This window comes from Carcharodon carcharias, chromosome 2 (genome assembly GCF_017639515.1).
Source record: "Carcharodon carcharias isolate sCarCar2 chromosome 2, sCarCar2.pri, whole genome shotgun sequence".
Lineage (NCBI taxonomy): Eukaryota > Metazoa > Chordata > Chondrichthyes > Lamniformes > Lamnidae > Carcharodon > Carcharodon carcharias.
Window position 1 is genome coordinate 51,071,698 of NC_054468.1, and position 19,422 is coordinate 51,091,119.

General features: G+C 41.9%; 1 protein-coding gene across 7 annotated transcripts in view; it reads left to right on the forward strand.

The window, feature by feature from the left end:
* Nucleotides 1-17,698: 17,698 nt before the first annotated feature.
* The window catches only part of zmat3 (zinc finger, matrin-type 3), a 53,472-nt gene continuing 51,748 nt past the window's right edge, over nucleotides 17,699-19,422 (forward strand). For 2 of the 7 annotated variants that reach the window (XR_005941328.1, XR_005941331.1), the window contains exon 1: nucleotides 17,699-17,920. Coding sequence is in view for 2 of the 7 variants with exons in the window: in XM_041173845.1 (XP_041029779.1) it covers nucleotides 17,761-17,920 (160 nt within the window). In the remaining 5 variants the exon portion in view is untranslated. The remainder of the gene's footprint in view (nucleotides 17,921-19,422) is intronic. The other 5 variants (XR_005941336.1, XM_041173845.1, XM_041173846.1 and 2 more) reach the window with 3 other exon arrangements.

Genomic DNA, 19,422 nt, shown 5'->3' on the forward strand with positions numbered 1-19,422 from the left:
GACCACCTGCGCATGCTCCAGTCGCACCGCCGCGCGCACCCAACCTCACCAACCGCCCCGAGTTCCGTCGGGCCGCGCGCACCTACCTTCATCAACCTCCCCGAGTTCAGCTCGTTTGTGCGCAAGCGCGGCGTGTGCCCTCAAGCTATCGATCCAAGAGGATGAGACATATCCAGATAAATAATTACTTAATAGTTTGAAATATTTTTATGTTTGCGGAAGAGGCTTCCCATCCTCGTTTTGTTAGGTAGAAAATACCAAGTCTGGGCCTTCAGGAGAAAGCACTGAAGTTTATTTATCCATGTGTACCAATCTGGACAACTAGCAAAAACTAAGACAGCTTCAAAAATTAAACTTGCATTTTCTGTGGTGTGTCCGCAGGACATCCCAAAGGGAATTGATGTAACAGTTTGGCACGATGACACTTTTGTGACTTCCCCCATTTAATGCTCAGTATTCTTCCTGCCCCTGCAAGAGATTATAAGACCATAAGACATAGAAGCAGAAATTAGGCCATTCGGCCCATCAAATCTGCTCCACCATTCAATCATGGCTGATAAGTTTCTCAACCCCATTCTCCCCATAACCTTTGATCCCCTTACCAATCAAGAACCTATCTATCTCAGTCCTAAATACACTCAATGACATGGCCTCCACAGCCTTCTGTGGCAATGAATTCCATAGATTCACCACTCTCTGGCTAAAGAAGTTTCTCCTCATCTCTGTTCTAAAAGGTCTTCCCTTTACTCTGAGGCTACGTCCTCGGGCCCTAGTCTCTCCTACTAATGGAAACATCTTCCCCATGTCCACTCTATCCAGGCCTTTCAGTATTTTGTAAGTTTCAATCAGATCCCCCTTCATCCTTCTGAACTCCATCAAGTATAGACCCAGATTCGTCAAACGTTCCTCATATGTTAAGCCTTTCATTCCTTTTTTTTCATTCATTCAGGTTGGAAAGAAACCCATACACTGACACCCTGAAAGCTACTCCCATTTCCAAAACTTGGAAGGTAATGGCACGCAAGTCCTTGGCGTGAGCTGTGGCAGGTTGAGTGCAGTAGCTGCGCAGATTTCCCCTTGTGAATGCAGTCAAATGAGCATCAAGTCCAAAAGGCAGATTTATGAATTTCACACGTAGGCAGGCTTTATCAAATGCAGCAAATCTTCTTTGTCATAGCTACTATACATACAGGATAACAGCCTTGAAAATGACATCCTACCTGCTTCCTCTCTTACTGCTACCATTTATTTAGTCATTGTCTGTAATTCTTAGTGTGACTTTAAGATGAGTAATTTTTCAAAGTGATGAATTTATGTCATATAGGAATGTCATAATGCCATGGATTCAGTGCCCTGTTTTCATTGGATGATGGAGTTTATATCATCAGTAATAGTAAATGCAACGTGAAATTATCATGTTTTATGCTGCACATGATTTCCATTGGCTAAACATTTGTTGAAAGACTTGTAATTTACTACAAAATATTTGTGGTATTCAATATTCAAAATATTCATTACTAATCCATTCTTAATTACTGCCCCATCAGTCTACTCTCAATCATCTTAAAAGTGATGGAAGCGGTCGTCAACAGTGCTATCGAGCAGCATTAACCTGCTCACTGATGCTCAGTTTCTCCAGATCCTTTCAGCTCCTGACCTCATTACAACCTTGGTCCAAACATGAACAAAAGAGCTGAACTCCAGAGGTAAACTCCAGAGGTGAGGTGAGAGTGATGGCCCCTGACAACTAGGCAGCATCTGACTGAGTGTGGCAGGGGCCCTAGCAAAACTGGAGTCAATGGGAATCAGGAAAAACTCTCCTCTGCTTGGAGTCACACCTAGCACAAAGGAAGATGATTGTGGTTGTTGGAAGTAAATCAACTCAGTCCTGGGAGATCGCTGCAGAAGTTCCTCAGCGTAGTATGCTAGGCCCCACCATCTTCAGCTGTTTCATCAATGATCTTCCCTCCATAATAAGGTCAGAAGTGGGGATGTTCGCAGATGACTGCACAATGTTCAGCACCATTCGCAACTCCTCAGATACTGAAGCAGTCTGTGTCGATATGTAGCAAGACCTGGACAATATTCAGGCTTGGACTGATAAGTGGCAAGTAACATTCATCCACAAGTGCCAGGCAATGACCATCTTCATCAAGAGCGAATCCAACCATCTGCCCTTGACATTCAATGGCAATACCATTGCTGAATCCCCACTATCAACATTCTGGGGTTACCATTGACCAGAAATTGAACTGGACCATTCATATAAGTACTGTGACTACAAGGGCAGGTCAGAGGCTAGGAATCCAGCAATCAGTAACTCACTTCCTGACTCCCTAAAGCCTGTTCACCATCTACAAGTCAGGAGTGTGATGGAATACTCTCCACTTACCTGGATGAGTGCAGCTCCAACAACACTCAAGAAGCTTGACACCATCCAGGACAACACAGCCACTTAATTGGCATCCCATCCAACACCTAACTTGGAAATATATCGCCATTCATTCACTGTCGCTGGGTCAAAATCCTGGAACTCCCTCCCTAACAGGACTGTGGGTGTACCTACATCACATGGACTGTAGCGGTTCAAGAAGGCAGCTCACCACCACCTTCTCAAGGGCAACTTGGGATGGACAATAAATATGGCCCAGCCAGCGAAGCCCATATCCTGTGAATAACTTCAAAATTCACTCCCTCCACCACTGACACACAGTGACAGCAGTGAGCATCACAAGATTCACTGCAGCGAGTCACCAAAGTTCCTTTGATGGCTCCTTCCAAACCAGCGACCCCGCCACCTAGAAGGACAAGGGCAGCAAGTGCATGGGAACACTACCACGCCATTCTTACTTGGAACTATATCGTCATCCCTTCACTATCACTGGGTCAAAATCCTGGAACTCCCTTCCTAAAAGCACTACAACACATGGACTGCAGTGGTTCAAGAAAACAACACACCACTACCTTCTCAAGCACAAATAGGGATGGGCATTAAATGCTGGCCTCACCAGCAATATCCGCATCCCATGAACGAATTTTTAAAAATCACCTGTGGCATCGCACATGGAAAGCCAAGACCAAGTGTAGTCTTCAAGTGAATAGTTGGGGATATTTGAACTAGGGCACACACTTGTAATTTAGTCCCCACTTTTATATATTTCTATCCTATACTCCTATTTCTACATTTATAATAGAAACTGGCTGTAGAAATTTGTCACACTGTAATTGCACCCTGCCACCAGTGGTGATACTGAAGCACTGGCACTGGTGGGAGGTGTAATTATGGTGTGACAAATTTACATAGTCAGTTTCCATTATAAATGTAGACTAAAGTATTTATAATAGTAAAACATTGACAGGAAGCGCCCACAGACATTAAAAATCTTACCCTGAATAGTTTACTTCTGGAATTACAGTGTAAGTTCTATTGCCTGATATAAGCTTCATAGCTCAGGGCGTAGCTCTAGCTGATGAACCGTGCTGTTTTGTATTTCTAGGTCACAATAAAACATAGGTGCTACAGGCGAGGTTTCAGTGGGGCAGAAAAGGGGAGTAATGGGGGCGGGGTAGGGTGGGAGCGTTGTGCTGCTTAATAGTCTCAGCAGTGAGGGACAGCAATTGAAATATGGCCATTGAGTCTAAAATGCAGTTATTAATACATCATTTCCATAGGTAAACATTTGTTGAAAGACTTGTAATTTACTACAAAATATTCATGGCATTTTATACATTACTAATCAATTTCCTGTGTCATTGCACACGGAAAACCAAGACCAAGTGTAGTCTTCAAGTGAATAGTTGGGGATAATAAACAGGCTTTATTATACACATTAAAATTTCTTTGTCAGAGCTAATATATGTAAAGGATGAGAGAATCTTGAAAATGACTTCCTAGCTGCTTTCCCCCTTATTGCTACCACTTAGTAATCGTCTGTATTTTTTCATGCAAGATCGAGGCTATGTGCAAGAGGAAGTATCTGATACAAAGTCAAAATGTTACTGGCTACAGATGCTAAGCGAGGATGGTTGTGGCAAGTCAATTGACAGCGCAGTGGGTTGGGATGAGACCCATACAACGACATGGCTGAAGTGCTGAAGAGTCCAACCAGGAAATTTATCCTTCAGCATGATACACTGCCAGGGCAGGGGGGAGGTGGGGGGGGCTGTTGGTGGGAGAGAGAAAGAATTTCTTTGATTGGGAACTGGATGTACATGGGACCCTGCAAAAGAGTTTAAAGTCAGTCACTGGAGGTGTACCTCTTTCTTAGAATGTATGAATACTCTGATCGGCTGCACTCAAAAGTGACTTGAAAAGACAAAACAAAAACAAAAATACCTGGAAAAACTCAGCAGGTCTGGCAGCATTTTTGTTTTTGTTTTGGATTTCCAGCATCTGCAGTTTTTTGCTTTTATCTTGAAAAGACAGTCTTATTCAGATTGCATTTAGATAATTTTAATGAATCAGTAGCACTTACAATGCATTCACTTTTCAATCATAAGACTATACTAAAGGCAAGCGCATTCCTGTACAATTCCATTAATAGGTTTGAAGCTAAAATTTCCATGACAGGTCATTTAATGTTATACATGCGAAACAGAGCACCAGCTTCATGTATAGCAGGTGTTATAAGTAAATGTTCATACTTTTAAAATAGATTTTACCACAGCCAGACCCTGACACAGGATTTTTCAATGAATTTTGAAATTAAATGTTGCGCTGGAGACAGCATTTTTGTTACGTAGTCAGTTGACTGCACAGGATGTTACATAAGGAGACTGCTTTATTCAGGTTGAGCAGGGTTAGAGTATTAGTTAATTGGACGCAGCCAGGGGAGGCAGGTGTTGGGGAATTGGGGGTTGGGGGGTTGGGGGAGAGGGGAAGAGGAAATACCAATACATGGAGTAAGAAGGGTGAAATGGAGATGAGGGAGGAGAAAGTGCAAGAAGTGTAGGCAAAGGTGGAGGGAAGGCTGGAGAGTGGCACTGGGGAACAAAGGTAGAAAATTTTGAAAGGGTGGCCAAGGTTATCACTTGAGCAGGTGAGAGCTGGCTAAACCCACCTTTCGCATCCCAACAACTCCTCTCAGGAGGTATGGGGAGTTTTGCAAAAGGTGAAGTTTCCTTCATAATATTTCAGAATCAAAACACGTGAAGCACCTACAATGGAAGCAGCATGCAATTCCAGAAATAATTGGGATTTAAGGGATAAGGTTTCAAGAGAGAAATGTGTTTTTTTTTAAAAAGAGACAAATGTCCTAAGCCACTCCACAGTAGCATAATCAAGGAAATGGATACAAAACCAAAGAAGTATAACTAAACGCTTAGTCAAGGAAGTGTCCCAAAGACGGATCAAAGTAATTGTGGTTCTTAAAAAATGAGACACAGGAAGCTGTAGATCCAGTTCAATACTTTTCTACAGTGTCCCTAGTTGACTAGATTGAAAGGTTCAAATCAAAATGCTTTAGATTGTAGTGATACTGTGCTGTCAGTCTGAGGCTGAAAACTATACAGTCAAAATTAGATGGCACTGTCAGAATTATACAATGGGTTGGTGACTTGTGTTCTGTTTGTCTCATTTCTGCTTAGGTTGTCAAGTAGGCCGACTGTCCAATTCTGCAGATCACAAAGATAGGTGCTCTTCAAATGTTAATGAGATTTGGGAGCTAAAATGTCTCAGGTCTCGTGCCAACAGATGTCATGGGATCTTGTCATCATCCCCACCTCCCTGCATTCATAATACTTGCTCAAAGACACACCAATATAGAAAGATAAATGTTTCCCCACACAAATATATAAGAACTACTGGCACAAATATCACACCCAATAAATTAAATAGGACACAAGAGAACAGAATCAGAGACCACATATGTTAAATAGCAGAACCAGTCCTAAATTGGCCAGCCCAAGGATAGTGGGAGCAGCCCATGAATGGGCCCTGAGAGTAACTTGCACATTGGGATGAAGGTGGGTGGCTGCAGGAGTGGTCCATAATCATCTCCAAAAATATACTGCAAAAGTAGCAAGGTTGACTGGCTGGAGAGAAGCATGTGGAAGAATGGTGGATTAGCCAGCCAAGGTAGCAATGGTGGCTGATAATGGCCCCCAGACTGGGGGAGGAAAGTAGCTGCATCCAAAGAGTATGGGTGTATCTGTTAACCTCCACAGTGATTGGAAAGGATTTAGGCACTTTTGAGTTTAAAGCTTTTCCCATTGGAGCTATGTGTTTCTGTAACAAGCAGAGTCTATATCTAACAGGTTCTGGCCATCAGGGAATGTTTTGGATGGCTAATGGTGTCATGTCTAAGTTCAAGTTTTACATTGAAATATTGAGGAGCTGTCACGTAACATTAGGTGTTGGCCATTTTTCACTAATTGCTGATATAACATCACATTCACATCACAACCTAGAGCTGCAGTATATATTAAATCTTAACTCTTTCTTAACATGTAACAGAAGCATGCTCGCAGATATAGGGCAGACAGTGATGACTGGTGGAAGCATTTAGCTTGTCTTTTAGAAACAAAAATACATTAAGAATGCTACAATGGACACATAGATGTGCCTTTGTGCCTGCAGGTTTCTTTAAAAAGTGGCTGGGTATTTAACCTAATTGATTTTTCCAAATGTAATCCAAGAATATCAGCTCCATTTACAGGAGTTGATAAGGCTGACAAATTTGAAGAACACTTATACCACAACAGTGCTGTTAGTTGTTTTGCAATTGTTGCAGGAACAATATAAATAATGCCAGGTATAAAAGCAAAACACTCAAAAGAGCTTTATATAAAAGGACAGGTTAAATTAGGTTAATCCATGATGAATGTTTTCATTTCCTAGCTTGGAGATACAAATCTTGGAATCAGGAACAAGTGAAAGTTAAGCATAAGCAGATAGGAAATTTAAACACTACCACTTTCAGCCTAATAACCTGATATGATACAGGTAGCACAATATGACTTTTTTGTAATCATAGGAAGTATAATGGAGGGGTAAAGAGGAAGAGTGGGAGGAAGATTGGGGTCCTAGAAGATAGAAGAATTTTAAATTAACAAAATAGTCGTATTAAAGGTTACAAAGTATCAAAGCTGGGATTACTGGAGAATGGGAAGGAAATAATTAGAAGAGCAGAAGGGCTGAGGAGATAGTGGCAGTGTACCCATAGTTCATAGGGTTGGAGGTTTGTCCTGGTCTCAGCAGACTTGTGAGAAGCAATATGTTTTGCATAGGTGATAAGGGGTTCAGTATAAGGGGTCCATTATTTAGGGCTGAGATGCGGAGAAATTTCTTTACTCAGACAGTTGTAAGTCTTTGGAATTTCTAACCTATAAAGTTGCAAATGCTCCATAGTTGAGCATATTCAAGGCTGATATAGATAGAATTCTGATATCTCAGGCAATTAAGGAATATGGAGAACAGGACATGGGAAATTGGAGTTGCGGAAGGTCAGTAGAAATTATTTTAAGAAATATGAAGCAGACATGGAAATATCACTGTAAACTGAAAATTATATATTCCATTGGTATGAATGCAAAGGTAAAGAATATCTGATCAACAAATTTTGAACATCATTTTCTCTATTTGTTGAATTCTCATTTAGCGTTCCTCCATATCCTCTAGTTCAATTGCATTTGTAAATCAAAAAATTGAAGAGTCTATTTTCTTCACTAGCCTTGTAACATGGTCAAATTAAAAGTAACAAAATTCTAGATGTTTATATTTTTTATATAATAACAAGTGCCATATCACAGATCTATGCAACAAAATTGCAATTTAAGAATGACAGAAGCACAAAGAATTTGACAACTCATTACAGGCAAATCTAGCAAACTCTGTGGCATGGGTTTTGCCTATCCCATTGTTGAATCAAATCAAGATGGTCTCCTGGATTCCGGCAGCAATTATGTCATCAAGCAGGGTATATGGCTATTCACATTGAAGTATTCTCACAGACAGCAAACAAAGAAGTAAAAACCATTGAATCCCTTCAATTTTAATTTAAACATTTACAGATAGCAAAATAAATGATTAGAATGTACAAATGGGATAAAGGTAGAAGCTAAAGTATCATAAACAATCTCTATAAACAATATTTTAAAATATGTAATTTTCTTATCATAATGGAGAAATTTGGCATTCAGCTAATATCAAATTACTTTTTCAGGGCCTGTGAGGCTGCTTAGTAGTAATTATGAACTTATTACACTGCTTAAAAACCCAGAAACATCTAATTCAACAAGGTGTAACTTTCCCAAGGGTTTTTTTTACAGCAAAAGTAATAGAATCACTGAAGAGGCATAGAATCACTGACAGCACTATATAGATTTCTGCATTTTGCTGACATATGTGGACTACAGAAGTTCCTGTCAGTTTCAGAGGAGCAATGATGGTGAACATTGATCATTTTTGACATAATTGCTAATATAAAACCTGGGCCAATTATTTTAAAAGCAACAAAATAAGAGTTAACTGCATTGATGCAAAAACCAAATTATTTCTTCATTTTATTTAAGTCAGAGAATGCTAAATATATATAGTGCTGTCAGTGATTCTATGCCTCCTCAGTAATTCTATTACTTTCGCTATAAAAAAAAACCCTTGGGAAAGTTACACCTTGTTGAATGAGATGTTTCTGGGTTTTTAAGCAGTGTAATAAGTTCATTATTACTGTTAAGCAGCCTCACTGGCCCTGAAAAAGTAATTTGATATTAGCTGAATGCCAAATTTCTCCATTATGATAAGAAAATTACATATTTTATAATGCTAAATGGGCTTCAAACAATTGCAAGCCAGATGTGGAAATATTTGAGGAACCTATTTAAAACTTTATATTACCAAAGAAGATGCTACAGTGCATGAGCTAAATAAATGTTCCTATTTCCATAAGACCATAAGACATAGGAGCAGAAGTAGGCAATTCAGCCCATCGAGTCTGCTCCACCATTCAATGAGATCATGGCTGATCTGATAATCCTCAATTCCACTTTCCTGCCTTTTTCCCATAACCCTTGATTCCCTTACTGATTAAATATCTATCTCAGCCTTGAATATATTTAATGATCCAGCCTCTACAGCCCTCTGCGGTATAGAATTTCACAGATTGCCTATTGTCTGAGAGAAGAAATTCCTCCTTATTTCTACCTTAAATGGGGGACCCCTTACACTGAGATTATGCCCTCTGGTCCTAGACTCTCCCACAAGGGAAAACATCTCAGCATCTACCCTGTCAAACCCCCTAAGAATCTTATATGTTTCAATAAGGTCGCCTCTCATTCTTCTAAACTCCAATAAATACAGGCCCAACCTACTCAACCTCTGCTCATAAGGAAATCCCTCCATACCCAGGCTCAACCTAATGAACCTTCTCTGGACTGCCTCCAATGCCAGTGTACCTTTCCTTAGATAAGGAGACCAAAACTGCTCACAGTATTCTAGGTGTGGCCTATCTAGTGCCTTGTATAGTTTTAGCAAGACTTCCCTATTTTTACACACCATTCCCCTTCAAATAAAGGGCAACATTCCATTTGCCTTCTCTATTACCTGCTGAACTTGTATGCTAAATTTTTGTGATTCATGCACGAGGACCCCCAAATCCCTCTGTGTTGCAGTTTTCTGAAGTCTTTCTTCATTTAACTAATATCCAGCTCCTCTATTCTTCCTTCCAAAGTGCATAACCTTATATACCTTCCCATATTGTATTCCATTTGCCAAGTTTTCACCCACTCACTTAGCCTGTCTATATCCCTCTGGAGACTCTGAATCATCCTGTTCATTTGCCTTCTCACCTATTTTTGTGTAATCTGCAAACTTGGCAATAGTACATTCACTTCCCTCATCCAAGTCATTGATATATATTAATAAATAATTGTGGCCCCAGCACTGATCCAAGTGGCACTCCACTTGTTACTGGTTGCCGTCCTGAAAATGTCCCCCGGTATCCCAACTCTCTGTCTTCTATTAGTTAACCTCTATCCATGCTAATATACTACCCCCAAAACCATGGACTCTTATCTTATTAAGTAGCCTTTTATGCGGTACCTTATCTAATGCCTTTTGGAAATCCAAATATATTACATCTACTGGTCCCACTTTATCTATCCTGCTGTTACCTCCTCAAAGAATTCCAATAAATTTGTCAGGCATGATTTCCCTTTCATGAAGCCATGCTGACTCTGCTTGATTATATTATGTATTTCTAAATGCTCTGCTATTACATCCTTTATAATAGACTCCAACATTTTCCCAATGACAGATGTTAAGCTAACTGGCCTATAGTTACCTGTTTTTTGTCTCCCTCCCTTTTTGAATAAGGGTGTTATATTGGCAGTTTTCCAATCCCCTGGGACTTTTCTAGAATCTAAGGATTCTTGGAAGATTACTACCTGTGCATCCACTATCTCTGTAGCTACTTCCTTTAATATCTTAGGATGCAACCCCTCTGATCCGGGGACTTATTGGCCTTTAGCCCGTTAGTTTCCCTTGTACTTTTTCTCCAGTGATAGTTATTGCATTTATTTCCTCCCCCTCTTTTGCCCCTTGATTTTTTAGTATTTTTGGAACTCTATTGGTGTTTTCTACCATGAAGACTGGTGAAAAGTATTTATTTAACTCCTCTGCCATTTCCCCTTCCTCATTATTATTTCCCCAGCCTCATTCTCTAAGGGGCCTATGTTCACTTTGGCCTCTCTCTCCCCTTCTATATATTTAAAGAAACTCTTACTGTTCAATTTTATATTCCTTGCTTGTTTACCCTGAAAGTTTATTTTCTCCCGCTTTATTCTTTTTTTGGTCATCTTTTGTTGCTTTTTTAAAACTTTCACAATTCTCTAGCTTACCACTAATCTTTGCCACATTGTATGTTTTTTCTTTCAATTTGATGTTATCCTTAACTTCCTTGGTTAACCATGGCTGCTTTATCCCTTTCATAGGATCCTTCTTCTTCACTGGGATATATCTTTGTTGTGAGTCATGAACTATTTTCTTAAACGTCTGCCATTGTTCATCAACCGTCTTTTCTGCTAAACTCCTTTCCCAGTCCACTTCAGCCAACTCTGCCCGCATTCCTTTGTAATTACCCTTATTTGAGTTTAGCATAATTGTTTCTGACCCAAGTTTCTCAATCTCAAACTGAATGCTAAATTTTACCATGTTAGGGTCACTGTTTCCTAGGGGATCTTTTACTCTGAGATCATTTATTAAATGTACCTTATTACACATTACCAGATCCAAAATAACCTGATCCCTAGTTGGATCCACAACATATTGTTCTAGGAAACTGTCCCGAATACATTCAATGAATCCTTGCTCATGGCTACCTCTGCCAATTTGATTTTCCCAGCCTACTGAAGATTAAAGTCACCCATGATTAATGTACTGCCTTTTTACATGCCCTATCATATTTAATAGAATAAATAAATGTTTATATACTCAGCAGTGTATATGAGAACTGAAGACAATGATCTTCAAGTCCATTCAATCAAGGGCATTTGCAAGAATACATCAAAAGTATGCTTGAATTTATTTTTCTTCTATCCAAGCTAATGATACTTCAAGCACTGTATTTCTAATCTTCAGTGGTATCAGTGTTGTTTGATTCAATTCCAAATGTATCACAATACTATAAACCATGACTCTTAGAGAAATTAAGCATCGTTCATTAGTTGTATTAATTTGAATATATTATATTGATCAAAGTGTTGGAATGGGATCCATATTGTTCATGGCATGCTGGGTTTCACAATTTTCATTCACTTATTCAACAAGTTTCTCTGTAACAAAATTATCTTGTATGACTTCAGTAACATTCCAATGCGATTATTCTGAAATAGACTTTTAATAACCTGTAAATTTGAGAGAAGTTGGCAGAGAAACTCATAACTAAGAGGTTACTGAAGTTTGTCTTATGTTATCTATTGTACTGAAACAAAAGCACTTCTCTTAAGGATTTTAATTGCATATACAAATTGCTTACTATCTATAAGAGACAAAAATAAAAACATTAATGCTCCAAAGACAAAACAGTTACAGCTCTTAAACAATTTCTTTGGTTTATTGTTAAATCATAAACATTGAAATAACATTTACTTTTAATCCACAAGTAGGTATTGCACTTAAAATTCCCTACTGCATTGTTAGATACCTAGTGTTGTGATTTATTGAAATTTTGTTTGACAGTGTAAAAAGTGCTGTTCACAGAGATTTACTCATTGTTGCTGTTGCGCAAAATTGAATGAAATGTGTAATATCATAACTAATATAAAGGGATAAACAAATATTGATGGATTAAAAATATTTCAGTAATTTAGTGTTAGGACTCAATCATCTGGAATTTCAGTATTCAATCTCTTTATGTAAACCCTTCACTAACAACTTGACATTATCTGATCATTTATTCCAAGAAAGAATGTGGTAAAACAATAACTAGCACGCCAGCTTGTAAACAAATCATGCGTTGTTAAATCATAATCAAACAGGAGGTGGACCTACATAGCTGAAATTTTAATGATCCTGAGAGGATAAACCTGTTAATAAAATCTCCACTGAAACATTCCATAGATTATTCTGACTATATTGATTAAAAATACAAAATATAACTGGCAACCAAAATAAGCAGGTTTACAAATATAAAGTGGAGGAAATAGGGAGCAGGTCTGTCAGCATCTGTAAAGGAATAAAACAGGTTAATGTTGTAGTATAACTTTTCAACAGAACTTAATGCAAAATCATTTTGAACAAAAGCTAAACCCATAGCAAACCATTCCAAATTCTGATCTATTGTAGGTATATACATGGCTCAGTGGTTTCAGTTTCTCCCTTAAGCCATCTGATTAACAGCTTCAGATTATGTTGAAACCAGTCGAAAACTGCAACCATATGTAACTGGAATAACTGGTATGCACTGGGGGGTGGGCAGGGGGCTGTTAACCAGAACAACCAGGAAATCCAACCAGAAATCATTTGGCCCAATTTTGGCAGCCAACTTAGGCTATGGTTGGATGTGATTTATTGGGAGCAACTAACTTGGACTGTGGACTGACTGGCGGAAGTCGAACATGCCCCTTTCTTTTCCTGGTTCACTAGTAGGGCCACACTGGCACTCTGATGCTATAGATGTATACACCTACCTCTGATTTAAATGTGACTTTTGGGCAGTGTGATGTGAATTTATGTTGCCAGCCCTATGTTTATGAGAATGGGATTGGTGTTTAATCTGCAATATTCCAAGCACATATTTCACAGTCTGGAAAAATATCCATTTCCAAAATGAGAATTGAATTCAGGTGCACGCATGTTCATTATTCCATTTCTGAACTTTTTTTGTGCAAAATGAAATTACACAGGCAACCATCACTGACAATATATGGAGAATTTCCACGTGTTGAACTGTACACAAAGACAGAAGAAATAGTGGGGGTGTAGTTGAGACCAGAGTATTGGATCCCCAATACTGGTGCATATTTGCAGACTGACAAAGCTTCTTAAAGAAAGGCATTGACATTAAAGCAGCTGGCCAGCAACCTACACTGCTGCTGACTTTGCACAACCAGTGTTATTGAAAGCTGGTGAATATGGAAAATCAGGACAAGGTCAATGGAGTGAAAGAGGTACCAGAGCCAAATGGAGGAGCCCTCAGTTTAGCTGTGGACAGCAGGTACGGAAAGCTGAGCCTTAGCAGAAAATCGTCCGAAGAAATGTCATCTTGATGAGCCTGCTGAACCTGGGTGCCCTCAATCACTCACCCTCCTTCCCCATATGAGTGAGGGTGGCTAAGAGAGGAAAAGAGACCCAGAGTGAGGCCTGAACTGAGTGCCGGAATGCAGGTGCTTATCGGGGGAAGTAGGCAGAGAGCTGGGGTGGTGGTGGGAGAACCAGAAACTTGAGTGCTGATGAAATGTTGTCGACCTGAAACGTTAACTCTGTTTCTCTCTTCACAGGTGTTGTATGATGTGCTTAGTATTTTGTTTTTATCTCAGATTTCCAGCATTTGCAGTAATTTACTTTTGTATTCAGGTTGAAATTTACTTGCTCCATAAGCTTTATTATTCCATATAGATTTATTTTTAAAAAAGGAAAATACACATACTGACATTGAAGTATAACAGTCATGATACAATTGGGTCAACTTATATTCATGTACCATTACAAAAGTACAGATGTACACTAGTCCAGTTGAGGGTATTCTTGCTTAGCATGAAAATATAGATTTTTCTTGCATTTGTCTGCCAACATTGCAGAAGTTATTTCTCTCTCATAAGCTTTTTGTTGCAGTCCTGCCCTCTTCTGGTTTTGTTTTTTTTTAAAACTTTCCTTCAAAGACTTGCAGAGATAAAGAAAAATTAAATTCCAACACAATTACAATGCCTGCTGAATGACTGGACATTGCTAAAAATGAGCCTTGTCTGGGAACTCTAGAGCAATGCCCAACCTTGCATTTAAAATACCAATACCTCTTCACTGCTTTTTTTTGGAAAAATATACTTTATTCATAAAATATCTGAAAGAACATTACAAAACATTTCAAAATGGCCATCACAAAAAGTGCAATCATATTCAAGTTTTCCACATAGATCATGTCACACCCTGAAGTGCGTCAATACAACAGATGAACATTACAAACATTTCAAAATGGTCATTACAGACCGTCAGAAAGTGCAATGGTATTTAAGTTACCTACATAGATCATGTGGCACTCTGAGGTACTTCAATTCAATTGTGATGCTTGTAATATTCATTGCATACATTCAATGTGAGGCATACAGCCTGAGGGAGTCTATACAATTCCCAGCCCTGCAGTGCACTATGGCTGAAAGGTCTTAGACAGTGACTTTTCCCCATTGCACCTTTGCAGCAGCTGTCCCAAGCTTTAGTGCATCCCTCAGCACGTGGTCCTAGATCTTGGAATGTACCAGCTGCAACACTCGGTCGGGGACAACTTTTAGCGCTGGAAAACCAACAAGTTTCGGACAGACCAAAGTGTCTTTCATGGAATGATGATCCTCCAGCTGCGGTTGATGTTTGTCTCGGTGTGTGTCCCTGGGAGCAGCCTGTAGAGCACAGAGTCCTGTGTCTACGACAAAAATCACTGCATCTCTATGCAGACCTCCTTTGCAAAGGCACATTCCACAAGGAGGTGAACAACGGTCTCTTCCCCACCACAGCCACCTCGAGGGCAACTCCCAGAGGAGTCCTGGCCCGTAGGAAGGATCTGACAGGGAGGCCTTTCTCACCACCAGCCAAGCTATGTGTTGGTGCTTGATGGAAAGTTCTGGCGATGAGGCATTCTGCCAAATGATTTTGACAGTCAGCTCTGGAAGCCATCCGACAGGATCCACCATTTCCTTTTCCATACTTCTTCATTGCTACCCTGTACAGGATTGACAACTCAGTAGGGAACTCAACTGAAGCAGCTAACCACTATGCTTTTGCACAAAACACATTTTAAAACAGATTATATTTGGGTCCTACTTATGGGAAAAATAGAAACAGAATTTTGAACCATGTCACAGAAACATTTAATTCATCTAGTGTTAATGCATTTCTTTACATAAATAGAAACTTTCATAACTAATCTTTTCCTCAAAACAAGATGGGGCTCCATTTGTTTCCAGTGGTTTTGCATTTATTTGCTCAATATCAAAGCCTAATTTTCAAAACACAGATATTCAGTTCAGTAATATAAATTTAGATACCAATTTGTTTTCATTAATTTTAATTAAGCACATTGTTTAGCTAGTACTGAGAACTAGGTATAGGTTTCAAATCCACATTAAAATACTTTCAAGGGGAGGCATAATGGTAATGTTACCAGACTAATAAACCAGAGGCCCAGGCTAATGCTCTGGGGGCATGGGTTCAAGTCCCATGGAATTTAAATTCAAATAATAAATCTGGAATTAAAAACTAGTCTTGGTAAAATGATCATGAAGAACCACTGTTGATTGTCATAAAAATCCACCTTCTTCCTCAGACAATCCCTATTCCCCGCCCCGACCTGGCAGACAACCTTTCTCCTCTACCCCCCGCCCCCGACAATTCTTATCCCCACCAACAACCCCTCCCTCTCCTCCCCCACTTCCCAACCCCTCTTCTCCCACCCCCGACAACACCTCTTCTCCCCCTAACAACCCCTCCTCTCCCCAACCCCAATTCCCCCCAAACCCCCATATCCCCTCTCCCCCAATTCCCCCTCCCCAACCCCTCTCCACCTCCCCCAATCCCTCCCTCCCCAACCCCTCTCCCCCTACACCCCCAATTCCTCCCCCTCTCTCCCAATTCCACCCCTCCCCCAATCCCTCACTCCCCAACCCCTCTCCCCTAATCCCCCCTCCCCAACCTCTCTCCCCCAATCCCCCCTCCCCAACCTCTCTCCCCCAATCCCCCCTCCCCAACCTCTCTCCCCCAATCCCCCCTCCCCAACCTCTCTCCCCCAATCCCCCCTCCCCAACCTATCTCCCCCAATCCCCCCTCCCCAACCTATCTCCCCCTCCCCCAATCCCTCTTCCCACACCCCCAATTCCTCCCTCCCCCCTCCCAATTCCCCCCCCTCCCAATTTAACCCCTCCCCCTCCCCAACCCCTCTTCCCCAATTCCTCTCCCCACACCCCCAATTCCTCCCCACTCTCTCCCAATTCCCCCAGCCCCTACTCCATCCATCCCCCCAATCCCTCCCCCATCCATCCCCCCAATCCCTGCCCCATCCATTCCCCCTCCTCCCCCCCAATCCAACCCCCCCTCTCCCACCAATCCAACCACCCCTCCCCCCAATCCATCCCCCCCTCCCCCCAATCCATCCACCCCAATCCACCCCCCCAATTCATCCCCCCTTCCCCCCAATCCATCCCCCCTTCCCCCCAATCCATCACCCCCTCCCCACCAATCCATCACCCCCTCCCCCCCAATCCACACCCTCTCACCCCCCCAATCCACCCCCTCTCTCTCCCCCCCAATCCACCCCCTCTCTCTCCCCCCCAATCCATCCCCCTCTCTCTCACCCCCCAATCCACCCCCCTCTCTCCCCCCCATTCCACCCCCTCTCTCCCCCCTACCCCGATCCAACCCCACTCCCCCCGATCCATCACCCCTCCCCCCCGATCCATCACCCTTTCCCCCCCATCCATCCCCCTTCGCCCCCCCGATCCATCCCCCTTCGCCCCCCAATCCATCCCCCTTCCCCCCCCGATCCATCCCCCTTCCCCCCCCACCGATCCATCCCCTTCCCCCCCACCGATCCATCCCCCTTCCCCCCTGATCTATCCCCCTTCCCCCACCGATCCATCCCCTTTCCCCCCCCATCCATCCCCATTCCCCCCTCGATCCATCCCCCTTCCCCCCGATCCATCCCCCTTCCCCCCTGCGATCCATCCCCCTTCCCCCCGTGATCCATCCCCCTTCCCCCCCACCCGATCCATCCCCCTCCCCCCCCATGAACCATCCTCCTCCCCCCCATGATCCATCCCCCTTCCCCCCCCATGAACCACCCCCCTCTCCCCCCCCCCACCATCCTCCCCACCCCCCCCTCCCCCAATCCACCCCCCCAACCTAAATCCCTCCCATCCCCCATACCCTCAATACCTCCCAATCCCCCTCTCAGCCAACCCCTATTTCTCACCCCTCCAACCCCTCTCCCCTTTCTCCCTCAACCCCTCTCCCTTTTCTCCAATCTCTATAACCCCTTTCCCACCTCCCTCGCCCGCGCTGGTGCCGTTAGTTGGAGTCCCCGTCGCGCTTAGACGCCTTGAGGAAGGACAATCGCTTTGAAAGGAATGGAATGTGGACGGTGCCCGCGCGCTCTTCCCAGCATCCTCCTGGCAGCCCCGCGCGGTGCCAGGTGCAAACGGCAGCGCCATCCTTGCCTCATCAATCCGCCAGAACCTGGCTACGACCGTCTATCTCGGCTCCTTCATCCGCCACTGTCTGTTTGCGGTAAGAGAGCTTGTTCAAGTGTGGGGGAACAGGGTTTGACCCGGCACTTCTGGTCTGTTTGTTGGAAGCTGTAAATAATTTCTTAGAGGGCACGGTACAGGGGAAAATGGCGATCAGTGCAAGGCACTGAAGGCTTTCAGCAAAATAAATGCAGAAATTACAAGCTTGCTGCAGAAATATTTGTGTATAAAAATTTGCAGCAGATAAGATTAATGGACCATATCCAAGGGTTCCTTAGAAAATACAATAAAATGTAGAGCATATTTTTTTAGAATAAAATGATACTGTATTATTGTCAAAGCTTTCCCGTTAACTATAACTACTTGGGAAAGTAATTTGATTGCATTCGTTTTTGATGTATAGAAACAAGGGACTTTGACATTGACATTGAAAGCACTGTTGCTTGAACGATGAGATTGATTTTTGTTTTATAAAAGCAAAAAAACTGCGGATGCTGGAAATCCAAAACAAAAACAAAAATACCTGGAAAAACTCAGCAGATCTGGCAGCATCTGTGGAGAGGAGCACAGTTAACGTTTCGATTCGTGCGGTCTCGAAACGTTAACTGTATTCCTCTCCACAGATGCTGCCAGACCTGCTGAGTTTTTCCAGGTATTTTTGTTCTTGATTTTTGTTTTGTTGCTCCATTGCACCAGAGTTAGTTACCTGCACATTGAATCTGAGTCACAAAATAAGGTCTCACTTGTTTCCAATGAGAGTATTCTAATGAAAATTGGGAGGTTGCCTACGGTGACTCTGGGGATTGGAAAATACATCACAGTTTATCCGTTTCTACGGCTTTTCTAATATGTCATTTTTTTCTTTTCAAATAATAACTTTAGAAATGCCAAGGATAGATTATATGATTCTTTGTCACCTTTCCTAGGTAATGTTTCTTCCTGAAATTAAATGATATCTTTATTTATATATATATATATACACACACACTAGCTTAGCTGATGTCCCTGTTCACGGTTTGTCAGAGGATGATGAGAGAAAATTGTGACACTCACTGAAATGGATGCCATTCAAAAGAATTTTTATATAAATGCCAGTTTTAATATACATGCCTTTATTGAGGTGAATTAAAAGATGTTGGCCCAGATCTTCCATTCTCCAGTGGATTGTACCCTGGAGGTACCCCAAAAGATGCGCTGGTGGACCCCTCGGAAGTCCCCATGCAAAGACTACATGGGAATCACTCAGGAATTTTCACCTTCTTTTGTGCAATTACCCTGTGTCTGGAACTCTCCGAAACTCTGACTTAAAATTGGCTGGTTCTGACTCACTTAACAGAATAGTTACCCAGGAAAAGTTATAAGCATTAAAACTTGTTCCAACTCCTGGGTAACCATACCTAATATTTACATGAGGGCTTCCGTGGCTGCTTGTCTCCAGCCAGCCCCTCATATAACCATTTTTTTTTTTCGGAAACCCCTCCCTAGAATTTATTCCCCCACGCCAGCCACACATTGGTCAAACAAATCATGTGACCCCTACAC